This window comes from Antedon bifida, chromosome 1 (genome assembly GCF_963402885.1).
Source record: "Antedon bifida chromosome 1, ecAntBifi1.1, whole genome shotgun sequence".
Classification (NCBI taxonomy): Eukaryota; Metazoa; Echinodermata; class Crinoidea; order Comatulida; family Antedonidae; genus Antedon; species Antedon bifida.
Window position 1 is genome coordinate 4059431 of NC_136226.1, and position 22639 is coordinate 4082069.

General features: G+C 31.8%; 1 protein-coding gene across 1 annotated transcript; it reads right to left on the bottom strand.

Moving 5' to 3' along the window:
• Positions 1-322: 322 nt before the first annotated feature.
• On the bottom strand, positions 323-22433 carry LOC144838296 (DENN domain-containing protein 5B-like). Its single transcript, XM_078693639.1, has 20 exons — positions 22248-22433; positions 14909-15018; positions 13774-14524; positions 12795-12982; positions 11355-11948; positions 10014-10236; positions 8913-9063; positions 8593-8686; positions 8323-8445; positions 7738-7890; positions 7349-7448; positions 6652-6793; positions 6361-6489; positions 5699-5820; positions 5148-5290; positions 4919-5037; positions 4558-4822; positions 4003-4129; positions 3588-3762; positions 323-3077 (listed from the first exon to the last, which is right to left on the bottom strand). The coding sequence occupies exons 1-20, from the start codon at positions 22345-22347 to the stop codon at positions 2894-2896; spliced, it is 3993 nt and encodes a 1330-aa protein (XP_078549765.1). The 5' UTR covers positions 22348-22433; the 3' UTR covers positions 323-2893.
• Positions 22434-22639: the final 206 nt, after the last annotated feature.

Here is a 22639-nt window from a genome sequence, read left to right on the forward strand (position 1 = left end):
ACTACCATATTTGGGCACATCACACTTTTTTGTCAAACTAGTTTGTTAGTGTAGACAGACTTTATGAGTTGATTAGATACTGAAACCAAAGCATAGTTCATAGACAGCTATAGTATACAATTTTTAAATTTAAATAACAAATTAGCACCATAATTTCATAATATTCTAAAACATAAAAAACATGATTGTTGTGAAATCATGACATAACAAAAATAAATAATCTTCCATATACATTTAACACGTACATACTTGATAACTGATTACGGTAGATGTCTTTAAACGGTTTCACAATTTATACAACTGTTTAGGTATTTTTATACTAAACAAATACTAAAATTAATATTTATGGTTTTCTGATTTGTCAGTGATCGACACCACAAAGTGACATTAACCTAAAAGTACAAAAACCCTGTCAGATTAATTTTGTTTTTTCACAAAGTGACACTAATTTTGAGCAGTAAGTACAAGAGTAAATTAATCAACAAGATTAAAATTAAACAATGTTTTTTAATAGATGAATTTTCTAGCTTTACAAAGCAAATTGCAGAAAAAATCTAATTGGTAAGGTTTGTATGTATTTCCCGAAAATCAATCAACCAATGATCAAATACTAAGCAATTAGCCAGTGGCACAACTTAGATGCCTGAGACCCCTGGTGTTGACATATTTTAAGGCATTTTTATACCTTTGAGCCCTGCTCCATAAGCTTCAAGGCCTTAGGTTTAGCCATTGAGCACTCATAGCCGTTACGCTACTGCAATTGGCATCACTTAGTGGTGTCAATAATGACCTATTCTTTTTCCTGCTGCATTTTAATTTTTTTTTATAAAACAGACTACTATAATTTAAACTTTTTATTTGCTATTATTATCTTTTTCCCTATCAGAATGATATTTTAAATGTTTTAATGTCGGTCATTACATTTTTAAAAATGTAATAATGTAACCATAATTAATTTGTTACCATTTAATTACAATTAATTCCTATATCATAAAACTATGATATACTATAAAACTCATCACATTCACTGGCGTACAGTCTACATACTCTTTTACTTCAACTAAATCTGAGAGATTTTCAGCCTACATTGTTAAATAATAATTTAAAACAAAATTTTCCTTCATACGCGGCGTTTAAAAATATTCACCAAACTTTCCTAGAACAATATTTATGTAATATTAATGATTATACAGAACATATACTTTACATAAACGAAAAAAAATTCAAATTGTACAAATATCAATCAAAATAATACTAATAATAAAAATGGCATATATCTTGAATTAAAAAAATACATTTTACTTTAAAATAAAAAATGGCAAAGTTGAAATGAAATTAAATCGTAAACACTCAAATAACAGTTAAAATTTAGCATAATAGTTTGAAACAATCCACATTGCACAATCTTATATGTAACGGTAATCAATACCGATGTCATAATACCAACATTTTAAACGATCAATTATTTGGCGTGCTGTGTTGCATGGATCACGCTGATAACACGTCTCACTTTTTAAAAAAATGTCCAATAATTTGAGGTCCAGTTGTTAATGCACATCAAAATATGAAGAATTACAATTTTTGTACTAAAATTTATCCTAAAATATCATTTTTTACATACCAATTTTTTTTTTAACATTTACCAACAATTGCATTTCTATAAATGCTTAAATTTGTTTAATTATTTTACTGTCAATATTAATAATATGTAACAAAATGAATGTAAAACATGGTTTTAAATATTTTAGGGGAAAAGGGAATGACTTTTATCAATATCACAGAGAGAGAATTGGATTATTTATTCACTGCAAAAATAAGAAATATGAATTTTAGCTTGCATTCACACTGCATGTATGGCTACTGTACACTTAGGTATAATTTTCTATTTATTTGTCTACCCAACCAAAATGTGTGTGAACATACCTTAAAAAGTAAATAAAATAGAGAAGTAGGTGTAAAATTTAATTGATTGGCATGTGTCAATACATTTTCAATTATTATTGCTGTTAAGGGTATCAAATTACAACTATAGTACATTATTTACATTAACCTTAATATTTACAGTCCCATTTTTTCACTCTATTATTTTGGCAGGTAGTTTGTCTAGTTTGTCATAATTCTGCACCATTAAGAATATCTTTGGCATATTCTTGAGAATCATCACACATTCAATAAAATGCCAATTAGCATTTTGAATAATACTTATTTGGGTCACTCTTTATTGTGGGTAGAATATAGTTGTTCTCTGCATACTGGGTTGAATATTCTTTTGTTTGTGGCTGTCCTCTCCATACTGGGTTGAATATTCTTTTGTTTGTGGCTGTCCTCTCAACACTAGGTTGAATATTCTTTTGTTTGTGGCTGTCCTCTCCATACTGGGTTGAATATTCTTTTGTTTGTGGCTGTCCTCTCCATACTGGGTTGAATATTCTTTTGTTTGTGGCTGTCCTCTCCATACTGGGTCGAATATTCTTTTGTTTGTGGCTGTCCTCTCCATAATGGGTTGAATATTCTTTTGTTTGTGGCTGTCCTCTCGACACTGGGTTGAATATTCTTTTGTTTGTGGCTGTCCTCTCCATACTGGGTTGAGTATTCTTTTGTGCATGGCTGCCCTTTCCATATTAAATTGAATATGCTTCTCTTTACAACTATCCTCTTTATACTAGGTAGAATGATCTTTGTTCACATCTCTCCATACTGGGTGGAACACTCTTTAATGGATGTCCTTCCAAAACTGTCAATTATGACAATTAGATTTTGAATTTAGTGTAGCTCTATTCAAACCATTGACCTTATGAGGTTGGCTATTCTTTTCTAGCTGTTCTCTCAAAATGTGGTTGAATATTCTTTTAAATATTTTGTTCATTGTTGTCCAAGGCATCTGATAACATTTTCAGACTGTGTAACCCCTTGTTAGAGAAGCTTCCAACATAAAATTAAACTCATCTAAAGATTTTAAAATTTCTGTTAAGAAGATGCGAGATGGCTCGTGGAGGAGGAATGAGAACTCTTCGTACATGCTGTCAGTCACTGGTGTGTTGGCTATGATTGGAATCCACAAATGTAGTAAGTGTTCCCTATAAAGAAAAATAACATAATTAGGTTTTAGTATCCCCCAAGATGGAAGCCAGCATTATTTATCCACAAAAGGGGAAAAAACCTTCATGATCAAATCATGTTGCTGGTCTCTAGTTTAGCAACCCTGTGTTGATCTGGGTCTCCATGGATAAAAAAAGTTAAGGCATGACCGGCAAGGATAGTACTCCTTAGTTTTGATGGTACAACAATTACGATTTTTTTATAAAAAGTAAAACAATAAAATTACAAATAAAGATGATTGAGAAGAACTTGGAAACGGGATTGGAAGAGGAAAGAAGAAGAAGTGGAAAGATGGTATAGAAGAGAGGAGGATAGATGAGAAAAAAGTGGCGAGATGGTGCAGAAGAATTGTAAGACAGTCAGTAAACCTCTTTAAAGAAGAAGTGCAGAGATGGTATACAGAGAGAGATAGTATAATAGAGATAAGTCAGTAACCTCTTCAGAAAGCAATAAATTGAACTGGAAAAGAAGGCAAAAAAACAACTTACTGTATTCCTATACATACAAACAGCTGGAATTTCCCATCCTTTCCAGAGAACTTTGCACAATCATTGATTGCATTTACTCTTTTACAAAATGTTAGTCGCGAGTACCGTTCCGCTTGAGTGCTTTCTCGTCCCTCTTCATCCTCATCAACACTTTGAAGATACTTGCATACTTTTTCTGTTCAAAAAATCAAATAAATAATTATAACTATCCATAGTAAGAAAACCAATACAGTAGAACCCATCATTTGCGAGACCCCTATTAAGGGGACACTTGAAAAGAATGAGGGCAATATATGTTTTAAAACTACAGCTAACCACAATTCAGGGGACACCCTTATTTAGGACACGAATTAGTAGGGATTCTACCGTATTTCTAAAAAAGAAAATGGTCTGAACTACTAAAAAGTTAACTTACCAAGGAAATCCCAAACAAAGAAGTTGTTACGAAAGAACCGGGCAGATTTGAACCCATGCTGTAATATTTCATCTAAACATTGCACTAGACCCATCTCACCGCATAATAGGAGAGTCAAACTTCCACGCTGAAAAGGTAAAAAGAGAATGAATAAAATAAATGTTATTATTGTCTTTGGGCGTAAAACGTGTAGCATTATTAATATGTCTAAAGCATGCAGCACTACTGAGCAAGTCCAAACTTATTTATGTTATGTTGCCCAAGCCCGATCAACCCGAAAATTAAATAAAAATTTAGGGTTGGCTTCTTTTTAGTATTTGAGCATTTAAAAATAAAAGCCATTTAAATTAAAAAAAAAAATCAACTATTCACTACATTGCTTAGGCCTACGCATCTCTCAGACGACATTATTTAGTTGAAATTGCATGCATGACTAATTTCCTATTTTAATATTAGATTTTTTTTTCTCACTGACACTGAGGCTTAAGTTTCAGTTTTCATCTGGAGAATTATACGGATTTGTGCAGTCACACATTATTGTCTTTTAACACTAACCTCTTTTTCTGGACGATAGAAATGTTTGACAATATTATTCACCGCATCAGTCAACGTCTCCTGGAGGAAATCTTTTCCTGGTTTGGGCGGACTACTGCTCCTTCTGCGAGATGTCGGGGAAGAAGATCCAGCAGTCATTGGTGAGGTTGCTCTGACCCTTATGACATCATCCAACTTCTTTGATGGAGATATTAGCTGCCCTACAAGTAATCGTTCCTGACTTCCATCGCCTACGCCCTTCCCGATCCAGCGTCCACATGGAAAACTATGGAAATAAAATATGTATAATTTACATATAAAAAAACGTTTCAAGAGATCTCGAATTTTACCATAATTGATTGACAAATATGAATATACTCACTTGTAAGTGTGGCCTGTGATCTGATTTCGAACTAGCACTTGCTCTACCATCCAACGGGAAAGAATTCCTGTCCCATCATGTCCAATTCGAAGGGTACTCAGTCTACCTAAGTTAGTGTACTAAACACAGAAAAGCAGGAGTTAAAATAATATCATATGTACTTCTATTCGGTCTCAAAATGTTCTCTGTTAAGCCTACACAAAGTATTGTTCTGGTATGGAGAGCTCACCTCAAACAGAATTTCTTGGGTATACTTTGGTAACCGCACCATACCTGTCTCTCCCATCTCTCCTGCCAGACATATCCATGGATTTGCTGACGTTCCTGCCTGGAATTTCCGACTTTGGAATATGAGAACTTTGTATGGGACAACTGTAAAACAATACAAATATTATATATTATATAACAATACAAACTTATCCCCTATATATTATACTATGATATAAGTCTTTTAAAAGTAAATTTGTTTGGACATGAGACTTTAGACATCAGAATTAAATTCTGAACAGATGGTTGCATTTCGATTGGATTATTCATCAGCCTATCATGTCAAAAAAACAATTCTCAAAATAATTACAAAAACTGATGGGAGGAAATAATGCCCAGCACCTGATACTAAATCAACCAATACATTTTCACATGAAACAACGAAGGAAATATAAGTTTTATCATTATGGCCAACCCATATTCAGAAAACACCCATATTAAGAGATCGCTTTGTTTGTTCCAAAAGTGTTCCCTTTAGATGTTCTACTATGAAGTAAATAGATAAAACCTAACCTGCTGATGGGAATGCATTAGTAAAACAGAAGAAATCAACAGCTTCTAGTGACAACAAATGGAAGAGAAACTGCTCCTTTTCATCTTCTGTTCGTAAGAAAGAACATCGCTTATAACGTTTTCTGTGAAAGAATAACAATATATATTATTTACAATTTAAAAATAAAAGCATGAATTTATTTCGTGATGAGTGCCGAGCAAAATATGTAAAAGAATAATGATTTACAATTTAAAAACAAGGGCATGAAGTTATTTCTAATGTGCCAAGCCAAATATTATTTTCCAAATGCATTTTCATGACAAAAATAATGTGTGTATTTGTACTATTAAGTTGAGAGATTGGATGGTCAATTGTTCAGTCTGGTTCACATGCATATTAAGCCTATAAGAGCCATGGTCCAGACAGACAACCAAATCAGGTCAAAGTTCAAAACATATTATTTCCAAGTTCCAAGCATATTTATTATATTTTCATCACTTACTATTTACATTACAAGAGCTGATGTAATTGTAGTTTTGCGTCAGGGAGTTGAGTAATTAGATGTTTTGCCCTACTCTGACGTAATTTGTACTTTATACTAAGTACATTTGAGAATACTTGCGAAAAAATTCGCAAGTAGTTCTCGGGTTCTATAAGATCTGATGTCTTTCATTTTACTTACTTCATAAGTTCCGAGTTGTAAAGAACTTCTTTCATGTGTTTGTTGAGCAGTTTACGTTCAAGAGCGAGACGAACCCAAGCTCTTGCGCAACCCACATCTGTCCTAATGGCTGGCATACTTTGAATCTTCCTAAAAACGAAGAAATCACAAATTAAATTCTACAGATTAACTTTTAGGTTTTATTAGTGAACTTTTTAATTTTAATAATCTTCTATGTCCTATCTAAAGAACCAGTAAAAACCGGTTGTAAGTGGTCTTTATTTAGAAACATGCAATTGTAACTATACATACTTCATGTCAAAAACAAGATCCGTATTAGGTGGATGTACTACAGGCTCAGCAGTACTACCTGTACTCTTCCTACGACCCATGTTAATGGCCTCCATGCTTGATAGTATCGCACTTCTTGGTGCTCCACTGCTACTGTCCAGTGCTACAAACACAAACAATTGGAAACTAATTGTAACATTCTTATTACAGTATATAAGAAAAATATTGCAAAACTAAAGTATCATGCTAAAACAAATAGCATTTCAATGAAAAATTTGAAACAAAAATATTAATCATAAAAATTTAAAATAAAAAATAAAAAATTAGGATTATAAGTAGAAAATTACATGACGGCAAAAATGCTCATACAGAAGAAAAATGGTAATTTCAATTTCTCTTCTAAATTTAAAATATGACTAAGCAAGTATATTGCCATGCTCTAGCACAATCCCACCCCCAAATTTAGGCTAAAAATGGATGCAAAACTTCAAATCATATGTTACTTAAATTCGTATATAAATAGCAAAATTACATATCCAATCATTCAGGAGTATACTCTGTCCACTCTCCCTATACCGCACTCTCTGAAAAACCAGAAACTCTCTCAAAACCAGACTTGTCTTGAGGTCCAAAGGTACAAATTCTTTTTTAACATTAAAAACACATTCAGAATGTCAGGCAAGCAATGGGAGAGTTAACTGTATTAATATGTACTTACTAGTTGCTAAAGACTGCTTCCGTAATGCCAAGTCTGCTTTGTATTTTTTGTCTTTTGATCTCTTGTAACTCATAAGAAGTGACCATAATGCTGACTTACACTATAAAATAATCAATTAATTAATTTTAATTTCAGAAAATAAATGTTTAAACTGTAATTGTTAAATTTTCAAACCTTTATTTACTCAAATGGCATACTCAGAAAAACAGGCAAAAAAGAAATTCTATTAAAGCCACCCGGTGATATATTGAAAATTTCAACCTTATGCTTGATATGTTATGGGGTTTCTATGGTATTGTTCAAATTTCTATTGGATCGTGACTCTTTAACACCCTCAGCGTGGTATTAAGACGAAACATCGCAATTTTTTCAAATATTTAGATATTTACCTGTTTCTTTGTACTGTGATGACTAAATATTCTTTCTAAAAGGTCACAAAGACTAGCTATTAATGTATTCTCCTCGACCCCTGACCTGTTGACCTCTCCATGACCTAGTTCTACAGCTTCCTGTCCCATTTTGAACACAAGTAATCTCTTCGTCTGTAGAAATACGATACAGCAACTTATTAAAAAAAGCAAATTAACAGGCTAGGATGACAGATGTCTCGTAAAACAACACGAATGACATTTTGTTTTATTATTGCCAAAATTAATGGAATATGCTGTATTTGAATGTTAAGTACAACAAAAACAGTTTATGGAGAATGTTCAAGGATATATCATACGTTGAAAGGTGCAGGGGCTGATCTATTTAACTCGGTTCCACCATTTTTTCTCAATTTTATTATATACAAGCATGTGGCTGTGACATACCAACAGTACTGTACTATGTACATATTCTCCGCGGGGCGCAGTGTCTGTTAATGGGTGTGGAACTGGTCATGTCACAGCCACAGGTACACCCTTTGATCTCCGGAGTTCAGCATCTTGATGTTGGATTGCCTTGATACAAATGACACCATATTATTTTACCTTTGTTTTTACTTCTGTTAATAGGTCTGCTACAAACTTTGTATTTGTTTGTTCGGCATTTGCATGGGAAAAACTGTTAACGGTTCCTTTCCTCGGTTTTGCCGTTGCTTCTTTTATGAGTCTCTATTAAAATATAAACCAGATAAATATTGTTACATAAAAAATGATAAATAGTTAAAACTACACTTTCAATTCAACTCAACTTATGACTCAAGGGAGTAGAACACCATCTCACATCATCATAAACCTATACCATCGTCATTTACTTACCCTCCTCTCGTCTGGTGTTTGCCTTAAGTGTTCCGAGTGCTGCTGTTGACGATCTCTTCCTCTCCATTGTAAAGAGGTCCGATGTTTACTATATCTGTAAACAAATTAAACAAAGATAAACAAAAAGTATTTTATTACAATACATAATTTACTTGAAAAAAGCTTCTACTTTTCATAAACATAAAGCGTGGTTTCCACTTGGATGCAACAAAGGATGTAAGCAAACTGCAAGATCCAATTGTCTCTTGTGATTGGTCAACTTTAGCTTACGTCGCTGTGTTGCTTCAAAGTGGGACCAAAGTAATATGCAGCATACATACCTAGATTTTGTTGGTTCCTCTAATAGTTCTGGCCGAAGGACGGGGAACAGCCTATATTGCCAATCTGTTTTGGAATCATTGCTACCAATTAAGTGTGTTGACCTTGACGGAATGAAATCTATGTTCTTAGCACGATGCAAAATCATCTCATCTATGAAAGAAAAACGACAAAATCTCAATTAATTTTGATCTTATGGAGGTAAATTCATTGCAAATTTTAAATTTAATATTCATCAAGTCTTAAGTTAATTTTTTTGTAACAGTACCGTATACAACAGGGTATAATGTATTTATTAAAAAAGTATTATTTGATTTGTGTTTTAAAGTTGAAATGATTAAATTTAACTGTCAACAACAAATTCATTAGGAAATTCATATATAACCACATTATAATTAGTATGAAAGCCACAGCTATTATATTAAATCTTGCCTTTTCAGCTCATAAAAACCATCATAAAACCGAAACTAAATGTTACAAAAACATTGTTATAGTATTTTAACAACAAAAACTAAGGGAAAATGAAATAAATTTACAAAGTATAACAATAACAAATGCATCTCTATTATTATAAATAGATTGTTGCACAATCAATAGTTTATTTTGAAATAAACTATAAACAAAGTCTGAAATGTAATTTTAATAAATACTTTAAATATATTGTTAACCATTATTGTACAAACAACTAACAGCAATATTTCTTTGTTTGGCATTAAAGATATTTATAATAATATCCAGGATTTAACTTAGATAAACAGCTTAAGGCAAATGTTTGTTTCATATAATAGCTCATAAACAAACAAAACAAGAAATCACTAATGATGTTTACATTTACTTTACTGGCCATTTCTAATTGTAAATACCATAAAAAATAAGTTTCTCCATGAAAAGAAAGCAATTAAAATTTGAAATAAACTTGAATACTTTTGCAATTTGTATATAATAAACAAATAGAAATTTTTCTCCACATTTTGCATCAGATAATATTAAAATACAATTGTTTACACTAATAAATAATAAACACATTTTTTTCCTTAAAAAAAAGGTCAAATATTATCTAAATTTTTGTTTTAATAAATAAAATGTCAAATTGGATACCGCACCTGCTTCTTTGATAAATGGATTTTGGAATTGGTCATCAACAGGCGAGGTCGGGCCGTGTTGTTTGCAGTATTCTATACGTTCATCAAATATACTTAATATGCGGTCTTTGCCCTCTGACCCGGAGATGATCTTGCTGTCAACAAATGTCGCAAACATCTGGGTCTCGATGAAAGCTGCTAGAAATGGCAGTGATGCTTCCGGTTGGTCGGAAAGAAAGGCAGCCTACAAAATTGAATTAAAGAAATAAAAATAAAATTCATTAAATGTTAATAAATTGGATTACATTTTTTTAAACCACTTTTATTCAATAAAACAAAAAGCAATCAGTACAAATAAATAAGAAAATATAATCCTAGGACAAATGCTTACCTTAAGCAAGGACATAAAAAAATTGAAACAAAAAAATTTTCTACAAATATTGTTCATAATATTGCTTATCATTATCATAATCAATATTTTAATTATTTTCAAATGCATATTCTTAACATTCTTATCACTAAAATCATTTTTAATGCATAAATATTTTGATTCTTTATAATACAGTATGTTGCTTGACCATGCTTGGAATATGTACCTTTTTTTTTTACAATTTCAGTAATATTGACTGTTATTATTTTAAAAAATGTTTAATTTTAAAAACAATAGTGTTAAAAACAATGGCAAATCCTTGTTGACAAAACTCAGACCTCTATTTTAATACTATTTTTAGTTTCATTTTTCAGCAAACATATGCTCTAAACAGACACTCACATGACAGGTCAAGTACTATCAGGTTGGGGCCATGTAATTGAACATGTGTTAGATGTATAACAATTTAGCAGCAGTGTCAAGCACTTTACCTCATTACATTATAATCCAGTAAATGCCTACCACCTATAAAGAAAACTGTCAGTTCTAAGATTGTCAATTTAACTAAAAATTGTTATTGCAGAAGTGTGATTATCCCAATAGCTTTTGAGATTGCCAATTATCTGCTTTTTCCATTTTCAGGAAATTGTGTTTCCTAGTTTTTAGCCTTGGCAACATATATTAATATTTTCACCTCAGACATTTTCAAAGTTTAAATGAAAGCTTGAAACGTTGAAATTAAAAGTAAGGGTAAAGGTCAATTACTATGTTTACAACAGCTAAACTAGTTGGAAAAATGTGCTCAAATATGGTGATATGACATCATCGTGTCGATATACTGTATGAGACACATCACATTTTTTGTCACATAAAGTTTGGTAGTGTAGAGAGAGCTAAAGACTTTAGGATTGAAAACACGAACCACCTCACTAGAGTGCAACTAATTTACTCAATGTTTTACTGAAAGTTAAAAGAAAACATCTTGTTCTAACCTTGTCAAAATTCTGCATATGGTCTCGATTGGCAAACCATGTCTCAAGCGCCGTAGACGGTTTAGGTTGTATTACGAACGACTCGTATCTTAGTAGTAAATTCACCAAAATCCACAGGAATGACTCTCTTATCGCATTGTTAAACAACATGTCGTCGACATCTTCTTTGCTGGCGTGCTCTGATTCGTCGTCTTTTCTGGAGATGTCGACATCCTGAGTTCCTTTCTGAATGTCATGGAGGTCCGTGATTACACCGGTTCTCTTTACAATGTCCGCAACTTTATTGAAAATATCGTTCGACGCAAGAATGTCGTGCCTGCTTGGCATAATTGGCATTGATACGGGACTTTCACTGCAAGAGCTAAAGTAAGAACTGTCATGATCGGTGTCAAGCCCGCCATCAAACTTCCTGGTTAGATCGTCCTCACTTCCGTTGGGTTGGATAATGCTGGCTGGTGCGAGGTCTGGAGTAACATTGAATTTGTGAAGCGTTTCTGCAATTTCTTCAATTAAACGTCCTTTATTGGGAATCGATGGCAAGTCTTCGTGACCGTCTACAAGATGGTTGTCAATGTCAACAAAACATAATGATGCCTAACAAAGAAAGAAAGATACACACTTTAAAAAAAATATATTATTGTTCAGAATTGCCAATTCACTATCCATCTGACAAAGTAAATCCTGTTTAAGACAAACATCACAAGATTTCTATAAATAAACACAGTTTGGTAATGGAGTTTTATGAAATTATTATTCGTTGATGAATGAATTTTGTAACCTTTAAAGAATTTGTTTTCTGTTTTCAATCAATTAAAGATAAGAAAATATAGATCAAATACAAACATTCAAGTTACATGGTATTGTTGTAATACTGAAACATATGTTCTTGTGAAGTTATTTATAGCTCTATAAAAACTATTGCCTTTTAAGACTAAAACCCATTATGATGTATGAGGCTTATGCAGTCTGGTACTATTATGTTACACTGAGGATTCGAACACCGAACATTAAAACTAGAAGGAAAACATACCACTATACCACAGTTCAACTATCTAGTCAACATGTGACATGGTAGTCATGGTACTGTTAAAAAAAATCACTAACAAAAATTATCACATAAACTTGTTTTTCAGTACATTGCAAAATAAAAAAACTTCACAATAGCCATAATATCATCATGTGACGGAACAAAGAGAAAAGAAAGCTTAATGTTTATTTATTGTATGTCACTGAAAAGATTACCTGGTCAGTCTAAAAGTATTTTTATCTGATAGTGGTATTAGTAAAAGGTCTGTTAAATATGTACAGGATTAGTATAATCCTCCTTTGGTAATCCTTAATCCGTGCTTAAATCAAATGACATAACGCTGTGCATAACTTTAAATAAAGCTAAAAATAGATTATAAATGTTAGTCACTACAATAAGATAAAGCACTGTACCTCATTCGTCATTTCGATCTGCGAGTTGTCTTCACTGCCGTCAAGATGAAGACCCATTATGAACGGTACAGGAGCATCAAGAAAATGAAGCATGGAGGCTGGCAGGATGGGAACGTAGACGTGTTGCCATGAGAACGGGAACATTAAACAACATATGGATTCAGCGACCACCATTAACCTTTGATAATCTATAAGAAAATCATTTATCTTATCTTATCTTGTTTAATGTCAATTCTAAGATTAGATGCGACAAAAACACATTTCTCAATTTTACATATTTGCAGGTCTATGCTTTTAATAGTCATATAGTGTCTAGTATAAACAAAAACTGTGGTCACTGCTTTCAGTAACTGTATGTACAAGCTTATCTTTTTTTTTGTAATAATGTGAGAGGTATTTCCAAAAGGTAGGATAGAATTAGAAGATAAGCCTAAAATTCTTGCACCCAGTACATTTATCCATGGAGAAATAAGGTTTATCCATGGTTTATCTGAAGGTTAAAAACTAAGCTGTACTATTGTTAGCATAACACTTAAAAAAGCATTATTAAATTAATTAAAGTATTATCAATTAACTACACACAAGGCTATTCTTTTATGTTTTGGTGCAAACCCTTGTGACACAGTGTATTGGACATTGGATTACTGATCATGAGATCATGGGTTCGAACCCAACGCTTGTCATATTGCTTGTATCCTAAAGCAACACACATATTAACGTTTGCCTCTCTCCACCCAGGTGTAAAAATGGGTACCTGGTAAGACACAACTTTGTGCTGAATAATAGCTGCATTATAGGAGTATGTTTCAATATGTTTGATCTAACAATGACTGGGGTAATAATATGTACAGCGCTTAGAGGTTTGGTTTCACAATATTAGGCGCTTTATAAAACTTTTATAAAAAGATTTTATTATTATCATTTTATGGAAACATCCTTCCATCCTACAGTCACACTGTAGGTAACATTTGAGCCTTACCTTTTGACACCAATAGAATCTGGTGCTCCAACAGCGCACATGTGTACAACTCCACAATGTTGTCGATACTAAGCAGATGAAAGAGTTCTTTCAGTGGATACTCAAACAGAGGCAGTTCGTTATCAGCTGGACATTGGCAAAATACATTCTCGGTTATTCCGTTAAATTTCATGCTGCGTCCCGGTGGTGGCAGCGGTACTTCGTACAGAAGGTTAAATAGACACTGTTCTAGACACACTTTGGGCGCTTCCTTATTTGCCATAACATCCTCCACTTGCAGGAGAAATTTAAAACATGATTTTACATATGGCATTTGCATAATCAGACAGATGCTCTTTGTAACATACAACCTGTCTTTATGAATATTAAAACTTCCTATTTTGTTCTGCCATTGTAGCGCGTCGCTACGTCTATGTATCTTAGGAGAAATTCGACCAATAGCTGATGCAGATGGTCGACGACTTGCCATTTTTGGAAAAGTTGCGTATGATTGGTTGGAACTGCGTCGACTGATCTGTGGACTACCGCCATACACGTTAATTTCATTTTCGCGATTTTTTGTTTCGTTTTGATATTTTGTGTGAAGAGCCTGCATGGAGACGCAAATACCTTGGTCTTCTACAGGTTCGTAAAATGTTAACGCCGCACCGTATATACGTGTTCCATCCTCACGGGTCACCACAAATGAATGAAGTTGGGGAGATTTCTTATCTCGTTGCGTTCGGAATGATAATCCCTTTGGCATACACAACTATAAAAAAAAGAATTAAAATATTCTTATTTCTTAATACCAGAAAATTCAAAATAATTTCAGATGAAAATGTTACAAATAGATCAAAATGTCAAATGTGTTTTTATTTCATCATTTCTTTAGTCTTGTGAATACAGGGCACACTCCTGTGAAGTGAATTAGGGGTAATAACGACCAACCCGTTCTATTCAGGGGAAACTCCAAATAGGGGGACAATTGTTTGTATTATTTCCTTATTACTTTTACTTCACTGTCATTAATTTGTCAATTTAACCAAATCAGCTCTAATTATTGGAAATTCAAAGATAGCCACTCTGTCCAGCATGCAATTACAAAATGTCACACTTATTTTTTTACAGTATTTCCATACAAGTTCTCTCTTACCATATTGATACCAGCATCATCGAATGGGTTCCAGTCAACATTTTTTGGGTAGTGCTGTAAAACTTGACCTTTGTACCCCCGTAGTAAAGGTGTCACATGGTTGCTATCTCCTACAAAAATATAAAAAGAAAAGCTTAAAAGCGCCATTCAAGAACCTTCAAAATCCACTTACTGCAGGCTTGGATTTTTATAGTTTAAATTTAAAATGACATTTATATACTTCCTTTTAAGAAGATTTAAACAATAATGGAATAAATAAGAAATAGCATAGACAAATAACAATATAATAATATCTTAATAAAACATATTCCAAATTTAAATTAAAATTATTACAAAATAAGATCATTCAATCACTGCTCTGTCATTTGATTAAACTTTTTTCATTTCCTAAATCGAACAGTTGAAATAACATATTTTGTTAAATATATTTGCGAGATTGGTAAACTAATTTTGAAATCCACAGTACAATACACGTAATCTAGAGGGGGTTCGTAATGTGATGAAAACACCATGTTTAATATTGACATCAACATTCAGTATGTGTCATATCAACTTTCAATTACGGTATGAACGGCAATACCCCCTCTAAAAATCAATATCAGTTCTAGGTATTCTAGTTTTCACAATCCCAATTTAGACATCGATGAAATTTGTATTGATTTGAGACAAAAAAACCGTAATTCATAATAGCAATGAAAACAACGAAGAGAAAGAGCATTGGCGCTGTCAGATTGATGGCAGCACTGTTGCGTAAGACGAGCTAAAGTGGAAAATAACAAGTAGTACGAAGAGATAGAGTAATGGAACGATGTAACGCAAGGTCACACAGCCTAGAATTGTGAAATAATTAGACTAAGAGGTTATTAGTATTAAAAGCATCAGAAAACAGGTTGTAATAGTATTGAATAGATGAAGACAATTATACATTGGATATAATAGTATGATCTACTATTATTATCAATCTATTTGTTTAAATATTTTCCATTCATAAAGAAAAGGAAATGTATAGTGTTAAGTGTTTTGTACTTAAAATCACCAGCGTAAAGATTTCAAAGTATTAAAGTCTTTTTAGCCATTAATTTTTTGTTAATAGCCATACTCTATTGTAAACCCTAGCCAGACTTTTAGTCTGTCCACCTGTAAGACTCCCAAACTGCAAGACTGGACTTTACTTTCTGAACCACCAATGATGGACTTTGAGCAGTATCTCTATTGAAATCCGTCAGGCTACTTCCACCAGTGTCTTCAAATCTCTCCTCAAAACCCACCTTTTTAATTTGTAATTTTTCAAAATTTTCTGTCTTTGTAAAGCGCATTGAGGCTTTCAGCATAATGCGCTATATCAAGTACCAGTTATTATTATTATTATTATCTCAAGCAATCACATGCTTATGATTGTTAGATACAAATAAACAATAAATATTATTAAAGATGTATGAAAAAATGAATAAAATCAGATTTCGAAAAGGGCATTTTGTAGTTTAAACAATTTATTTTTATTATTTAGTTAAATCACCTCCGCAGAAAAAAAGAAAGAATGTTTTTACATATAAAAAGACAAAACAAACGGTTAAATTCAACCAGAAACGCATTGATTGACAGATAATTTGGTTGCTTTAGATTACATTTTTTTTCACTTTTTCAGGTAAAAATGTTGTTTTCTTCGATTCAATTTTTGGTCAAAGTGAATAACTAATAGAACATGAAATTGGCATATTCAACAAAAAAATGTGAAAAATCTGACTAAGTATTCAAAATCCAAATTGATACAAAAAATAAAATAAAAAACAATAACAGGATTTTGTGGTACATTCATAAACCATAAACAGTTTACTAAATAATATAAAAAATTTCACCAAAAAATTGTATAAAATCCCTTTACAATAATATTGTACTTGTATTAAAAATGAAATTAAAAACATAAATGAATTATATACACAAAAGGCTTGTGAATTCAGATATTACTGTTGAATTTATTGAAATCTGTACAAAAAAATATACAGTATAAACATAACATTTGTGATTTATTAATATCACAAACAAAATCACATACATAATGAAAAGAATGTGAATCAAAAGCCACACATCAAAAATTAAAGAATTTATAATACTATAGTATAATAATATTCAATAAATATTTTCATATCATTACGATTTCAATTTAGGTAATTCCCTTAGAATAGATGACAGATTTATTTCATATCACCTAATTATGATGAAGACGAACAATAAATAATATCACTACTAATATTGTAATGGAAATATTGTTATGTATTATGGTACAGTAACTAACAGTAGATGTAAAAATGTTTAATATTATGTAAAAATGTTTAATTATGTAAAAAGTGTTTTTTGTTTGTTGTTTATCAGCCTGTGTTTAAACTTATCTTGTAGACCTAATTATAAATCTAAATTCTAAATTGAATTAACTGTACTTATGATAATGAAAAATTGTTTTAATTAACATCTTATGATAATGTTTAAATTTGTTTATTAATGTGATTAACTTATTTCTCCATGCATGATGTAAAAAATGGCTTGTTTTCATGGCCATATCAGCATTTGGTGTTTACATACTGTGCATTGCATTAAAACTCTTGTACATGTTGTACAAGATAAAAATTTGCAATGCAATATTACAATATAAGTTATTACAATAGTAAACTGTAAAATTGTATAAAAATATCTTGATGTGATGAAAAGAATGTTTTTAATGCTTTTTAACTTTATTGTACTAGTCGTCATTCACATGCAGTACATGCAGCAGCAGTAATATTTAATAGTGTGTAGTACTGTACATTCAAACCTAATTATAAAATATCTGAATTTTAATTAAATTCTAAAATAATATCACTAATATTGCAGTGATGATGTGATGTGAAAAATGGACTTATCGGTAGTCATCATTTACATACAGTTTTTTTACATTACTTAACTTGTATTATTTATTAAAACCTACTAATTATAAAATCTGAATTATAAATAATATCAGTGAGATTGTAATTGGGAACGTTGTTTAAATTTAATAATAAATATTATATCTTGAATGTTGTGATGGCTTGATTGTGTGTCCTTATCGGAATTCACCGATTGACATATTGCTTTTGTAACTTGTATAAAGACCCGGAGCAGCTCTGCAGAACAGCATACCTCATTATCATCCACAATTGAAGCAAATGCTCTCAACGAATCTCATAGGAAATAGAGTAAGGACAGCCTGTCGCCAATTGCGTGATGACTCATACATCCAAGAGAACTTAAATATTTAAGCATCTCTGTATCCGAAATGTCTTATAATTTATAAATGAATTTACATTTATGCATGTGTTTTGAATGTGCAGCCTAGAATTTATAATTTGCTGTTTATACTGTTTTAACATAATGATTTGACATGATTTCCCTGCATTGATTTCTGTCAACAATACGGAAATGAATGATGCTAAAAAATCAACATCATTAAAATGTAGAATTCAGTGATGACTACTTGTGTTTTATAAAATTGAAAAATTTTCCTCAAAATAGTAAATTGTTTAATAAACAAAGATCATGTTGTAGTAGCCTAATTTGTACTAAAAATTTGTTTTTTTCATTTGTTGTATATTAATAATTATCCACAATTATCAAAATAAAGTATTAAAATATTCTCTTACGGGATAGGCTAAACCTCTAGGCCTATAGTCATCTACGTTATATAGTGGCAGTTTTAACCACATATTAACATGGTCGGTTACATTTCATACAGTTTCACGGCATCTGCGCATGTCCATTTTTCTCCATGATCAGAGCATCGGTCAGAGTACAGTGAACATAAATGATGCAATAAATTATGCAATGGACAGTTAGCTGGTACCTGGGAGTTGATGATCAGTGCAAATAAACAAGTGCCAATACAACACAGTACAAGTTAATTAGTAATGTACACTACACTACAAATATGGAATTGCTATTTGTGTAATGTCAGGGATAGGGTAAGGATTTAGCAAGAATGTAGGGTTTCTTTACTGATACAAAAAGATCTGGCAGCGGCATAGCTTGTCTTGTACTGTACCTGTAATGTATTGTATGTAGTAAAAAGAACATTCCCAAAAAAGCAGTACAATACATTAGATGTTTTTTCACACCCAATGTTAATAGCACATTTAACCAACCCATGAAACTTGAAGCTCAGAAAAATATTGGAACTTTGACAGGCTTTGAACCATAAGACCCTTAAGCTCTGTCTACTGTACACTATCAAACTTTATGTGACAAACAAAGTGTGATGTGCTCATATATGCTAGTGATATGCTCAAATATGGCAGTGATATGACATCATCATGTCCATCTACACATATTTGGGCATATTACTACCATATTTGGCACATAACACTTTAGTTTGACAGTGTAGACAGAGCTTAAAACATCACAGTATCGTTTAATTAGTAAAACATTGTATGTAGGCCTACTTTAAATAGCATATGTTAAGTGGTTGATTTATGTGTTAATTTGTATTTTATACAAGTCACATCAGGTTTGGCAACAAAGAAAATGCAAATAACATGAATCATCAACATTTCACATCTTACATATTAATTAGTTAAATTAAAAAAACATCTTATCTTGTTTACATTAATTATTACAATCTTCTCATATTAATTAGTTAATACATTAATATATTACAAAAATTATCATGATTCTTCTTGCATAATTAGTTAAATAATTGGGAACCCGGTTAGATCAAGACACAACTTTGCGCTGATTACTAGCTGCATATATGGGAGTATGTTTCCATAGGTGTTTGATCAGATAATGACTGGGGTATGCTGAGCTTGCTTATATGCGCTATATAAGAATGAACTATTATTATTATTATTATTATTATTATTATTATTATTATTATTATTATTATTAAATTACAATTACTGTACTTGCTGTACAACAAGATCGAAATGTTGAATTCTCATTTTATTTCACGTTTAAAATACAGTAATGTGAGATTCCATCTCCATTACTTCATTAAACCAAAGATTAAACCTTGATCAGTTCTTATTTAATTTTTTTAATAATGGCAATTGTGTGTTTTCATTTGATTTTATGAGTGTACAGTATTAAATGGTGTAATTTAAGATTCCAAAAATAGCACATAATAATTTAGTAATTTATTAAAACTAACTGTAAGATTATTAAACTAACTGTAAGTGTAAATGCAATCTATTGAAATTACTAATACATTTATTCTGTATTTGATTGTTACAAGGGGTAGAATTTACAGCAATATATTTTGCTTAAGCTGCCCCGGGCCAGAAATGTGTATGTTTATTGTATTGTATGTTATTGTATGATATTTATGCTGGTTGAATCTATAATTTAAACAATTCCTTTGTACAGTGCATTTTAGATGTTGAAAATACTTATACAGTACCATCCATTAATATTATTGAACAATCATGTGGGAAGGCTTTACGATACGATTAAAAATTTATTGCCGTTGCTTTTAGTACGGTACCGTGGCAGCCCTCACCAATCTAATACTAAAAGAAGTTTGCCTACAGTACTTCAATTAACTATAATATATAATTTAACCAATACATTTCAGTTTGTTCTCTCTAAAGAAATTTAAACAAGGTCAATGGCCATCAATCAAATAACCATTATTTTGTGATTGTGATAAAAAAAATTAACTTTACTTGTTTTACAACCAAAACAGTGATTAAATCAACTGTAAAATACACCCAAACACTGATTAAATTAACTGTAAAAATTTGCTAATTTTTGTTGAAAAATTTGGTATTTGAAATATTCATAATGCGATTGTCGAGACAGTGACATTTTTTTTTTCTCTTCACTGTGAATGATGAAAATGTAGTGCGTTCTTAAGCTCTGTCTACACTATCAAACTAGTTTGACAAAAAAGTGTGATGTGCCCAAATATGGTAGTGATATGCCCAAATATGTCATGTCCATATACTGTAATTATGAACATATCATATTTTTTTGTCACGTAAAATTTGATTTAGAGTGGTGTTTAAAATAGTGGAAGATAGAATCCCCATTGATGGGATACCTTTAGTTTGTGATGTGCGATGTTTTTATTTTGAATCTATACTACTACAAAACAAGAAACAAATATCACAAAGTCATAAATAGAAATACTGCAGGACAATTAATCCTTGCATACTGTAGAAGAATTATAGGAGGGTTATATTGTATCATCAAAGCCATGGTAGAAAATAATAGGTAATATTGCATGAAGACAATTTATGTTGAGCAGCAAAGGAAAGAAGATAAGATTGTCTGTCAGTGACCTTCACAACGATTTAGCCTTTGTTCCAAGCAGGAAGTAATCCTAGAAAAGGAAACACTCAATTGTCTTCTGTTCTGTATTTTTTTGCAGGGCAGTGGTGGTAATCTGATAATTCTTTAAGTAAAATCATTGAAGACATTTTGAAATCGTAGTGAAATATTGAACAGACATGGAAGGAAGTAATTTCATTTCATGGATACTTTTTTACTATATAATTTAATGTATTTTGTGGTTGGCCTCCAAATATTGAGTTGATCAATCCATCTAGGCCTAATTCAAACTTAGAATAATAAATAAGAAAAGCATATGAAGCATAGTATAATAATAGGTACGCTAAAATACGTTTTTACAGGACCATCCCATGGCCCAAATGACCCAGATGAACAAACGTAACGGTCACCTCAGAAGCGCCATCTGAGGTAAGAAAAATTGAGGATTTTACATATCGTGATCACTACGCATTACTTCATAATCCTTTTTTCATAAGTTATTTTGCCATGGTATTTAAAAATATAATCTTCATATGGTGTTTGATGTTTACTAACATTTTCACCAACCACTGAACACAACAACATCAAACACCATCATCATCTTAACTCTTGTGAGGCATACGTGACCTTTTTTAATAAAATATTTTGCAACCAAAATTTTGACCATGCCGTGGTCCATACTAGGTTGCGGAATGTCGGGCTAGACGATATGCACACTGGTGGTACTGTATTAGCTAAATGGTTAATAACACTCAATAATATTAACAGTAACATTTTATTTTAGGCTGGACTCATTACACTGACAACTGTGTAGGCCTAGGCTAGGCCTAGCCTCTACACAATAAATTAAAAATTGTGCTCTTTAAAATTAAAAAACAAGTTTACAACTTAAAAACATTCTTTTTAAACAAATGCGGGTCGACTAATAATGTTATTATTGTTACTAGGCCTAGATTCTAGATTAAGGCACGGCGAACAGCTAGGCCTAGTAGCTAGCTAGGCTATCCCTAAGGCCTAGCTAGGCCTAGCCTAGGATACATTCAGCCAGATACCATTCACAACTTACCCGCTAAATGATCTGCCTGAAGCCCCGATGTGGGATCGAGACCACACACCACAAAATAATCTACGAAACGTCCAAATTGTGGTCCACTCGGCGAACCCATGACTGTTTAGTTTTAGGACAATTCTTTCAACATTATAACGGTAACATTGTGTTGATCCTCTTTATATTCTGTAACACGAATAGACAAACAATCACACACAAAAGGCAAACCCAGCCAAACGCCAATAAATAATTTCAATACAATAAATTAACTCGAGCGGAAGAGCCATTTAAAATAACCTAAAAGAAGAAAATTGTATCATTATTTATTCACATTTCCATACACTGCCAAAACTTAAAAACATGTTAAGATGTAAAGTATAGTTTTATATACAATAGCAACAAATATAATT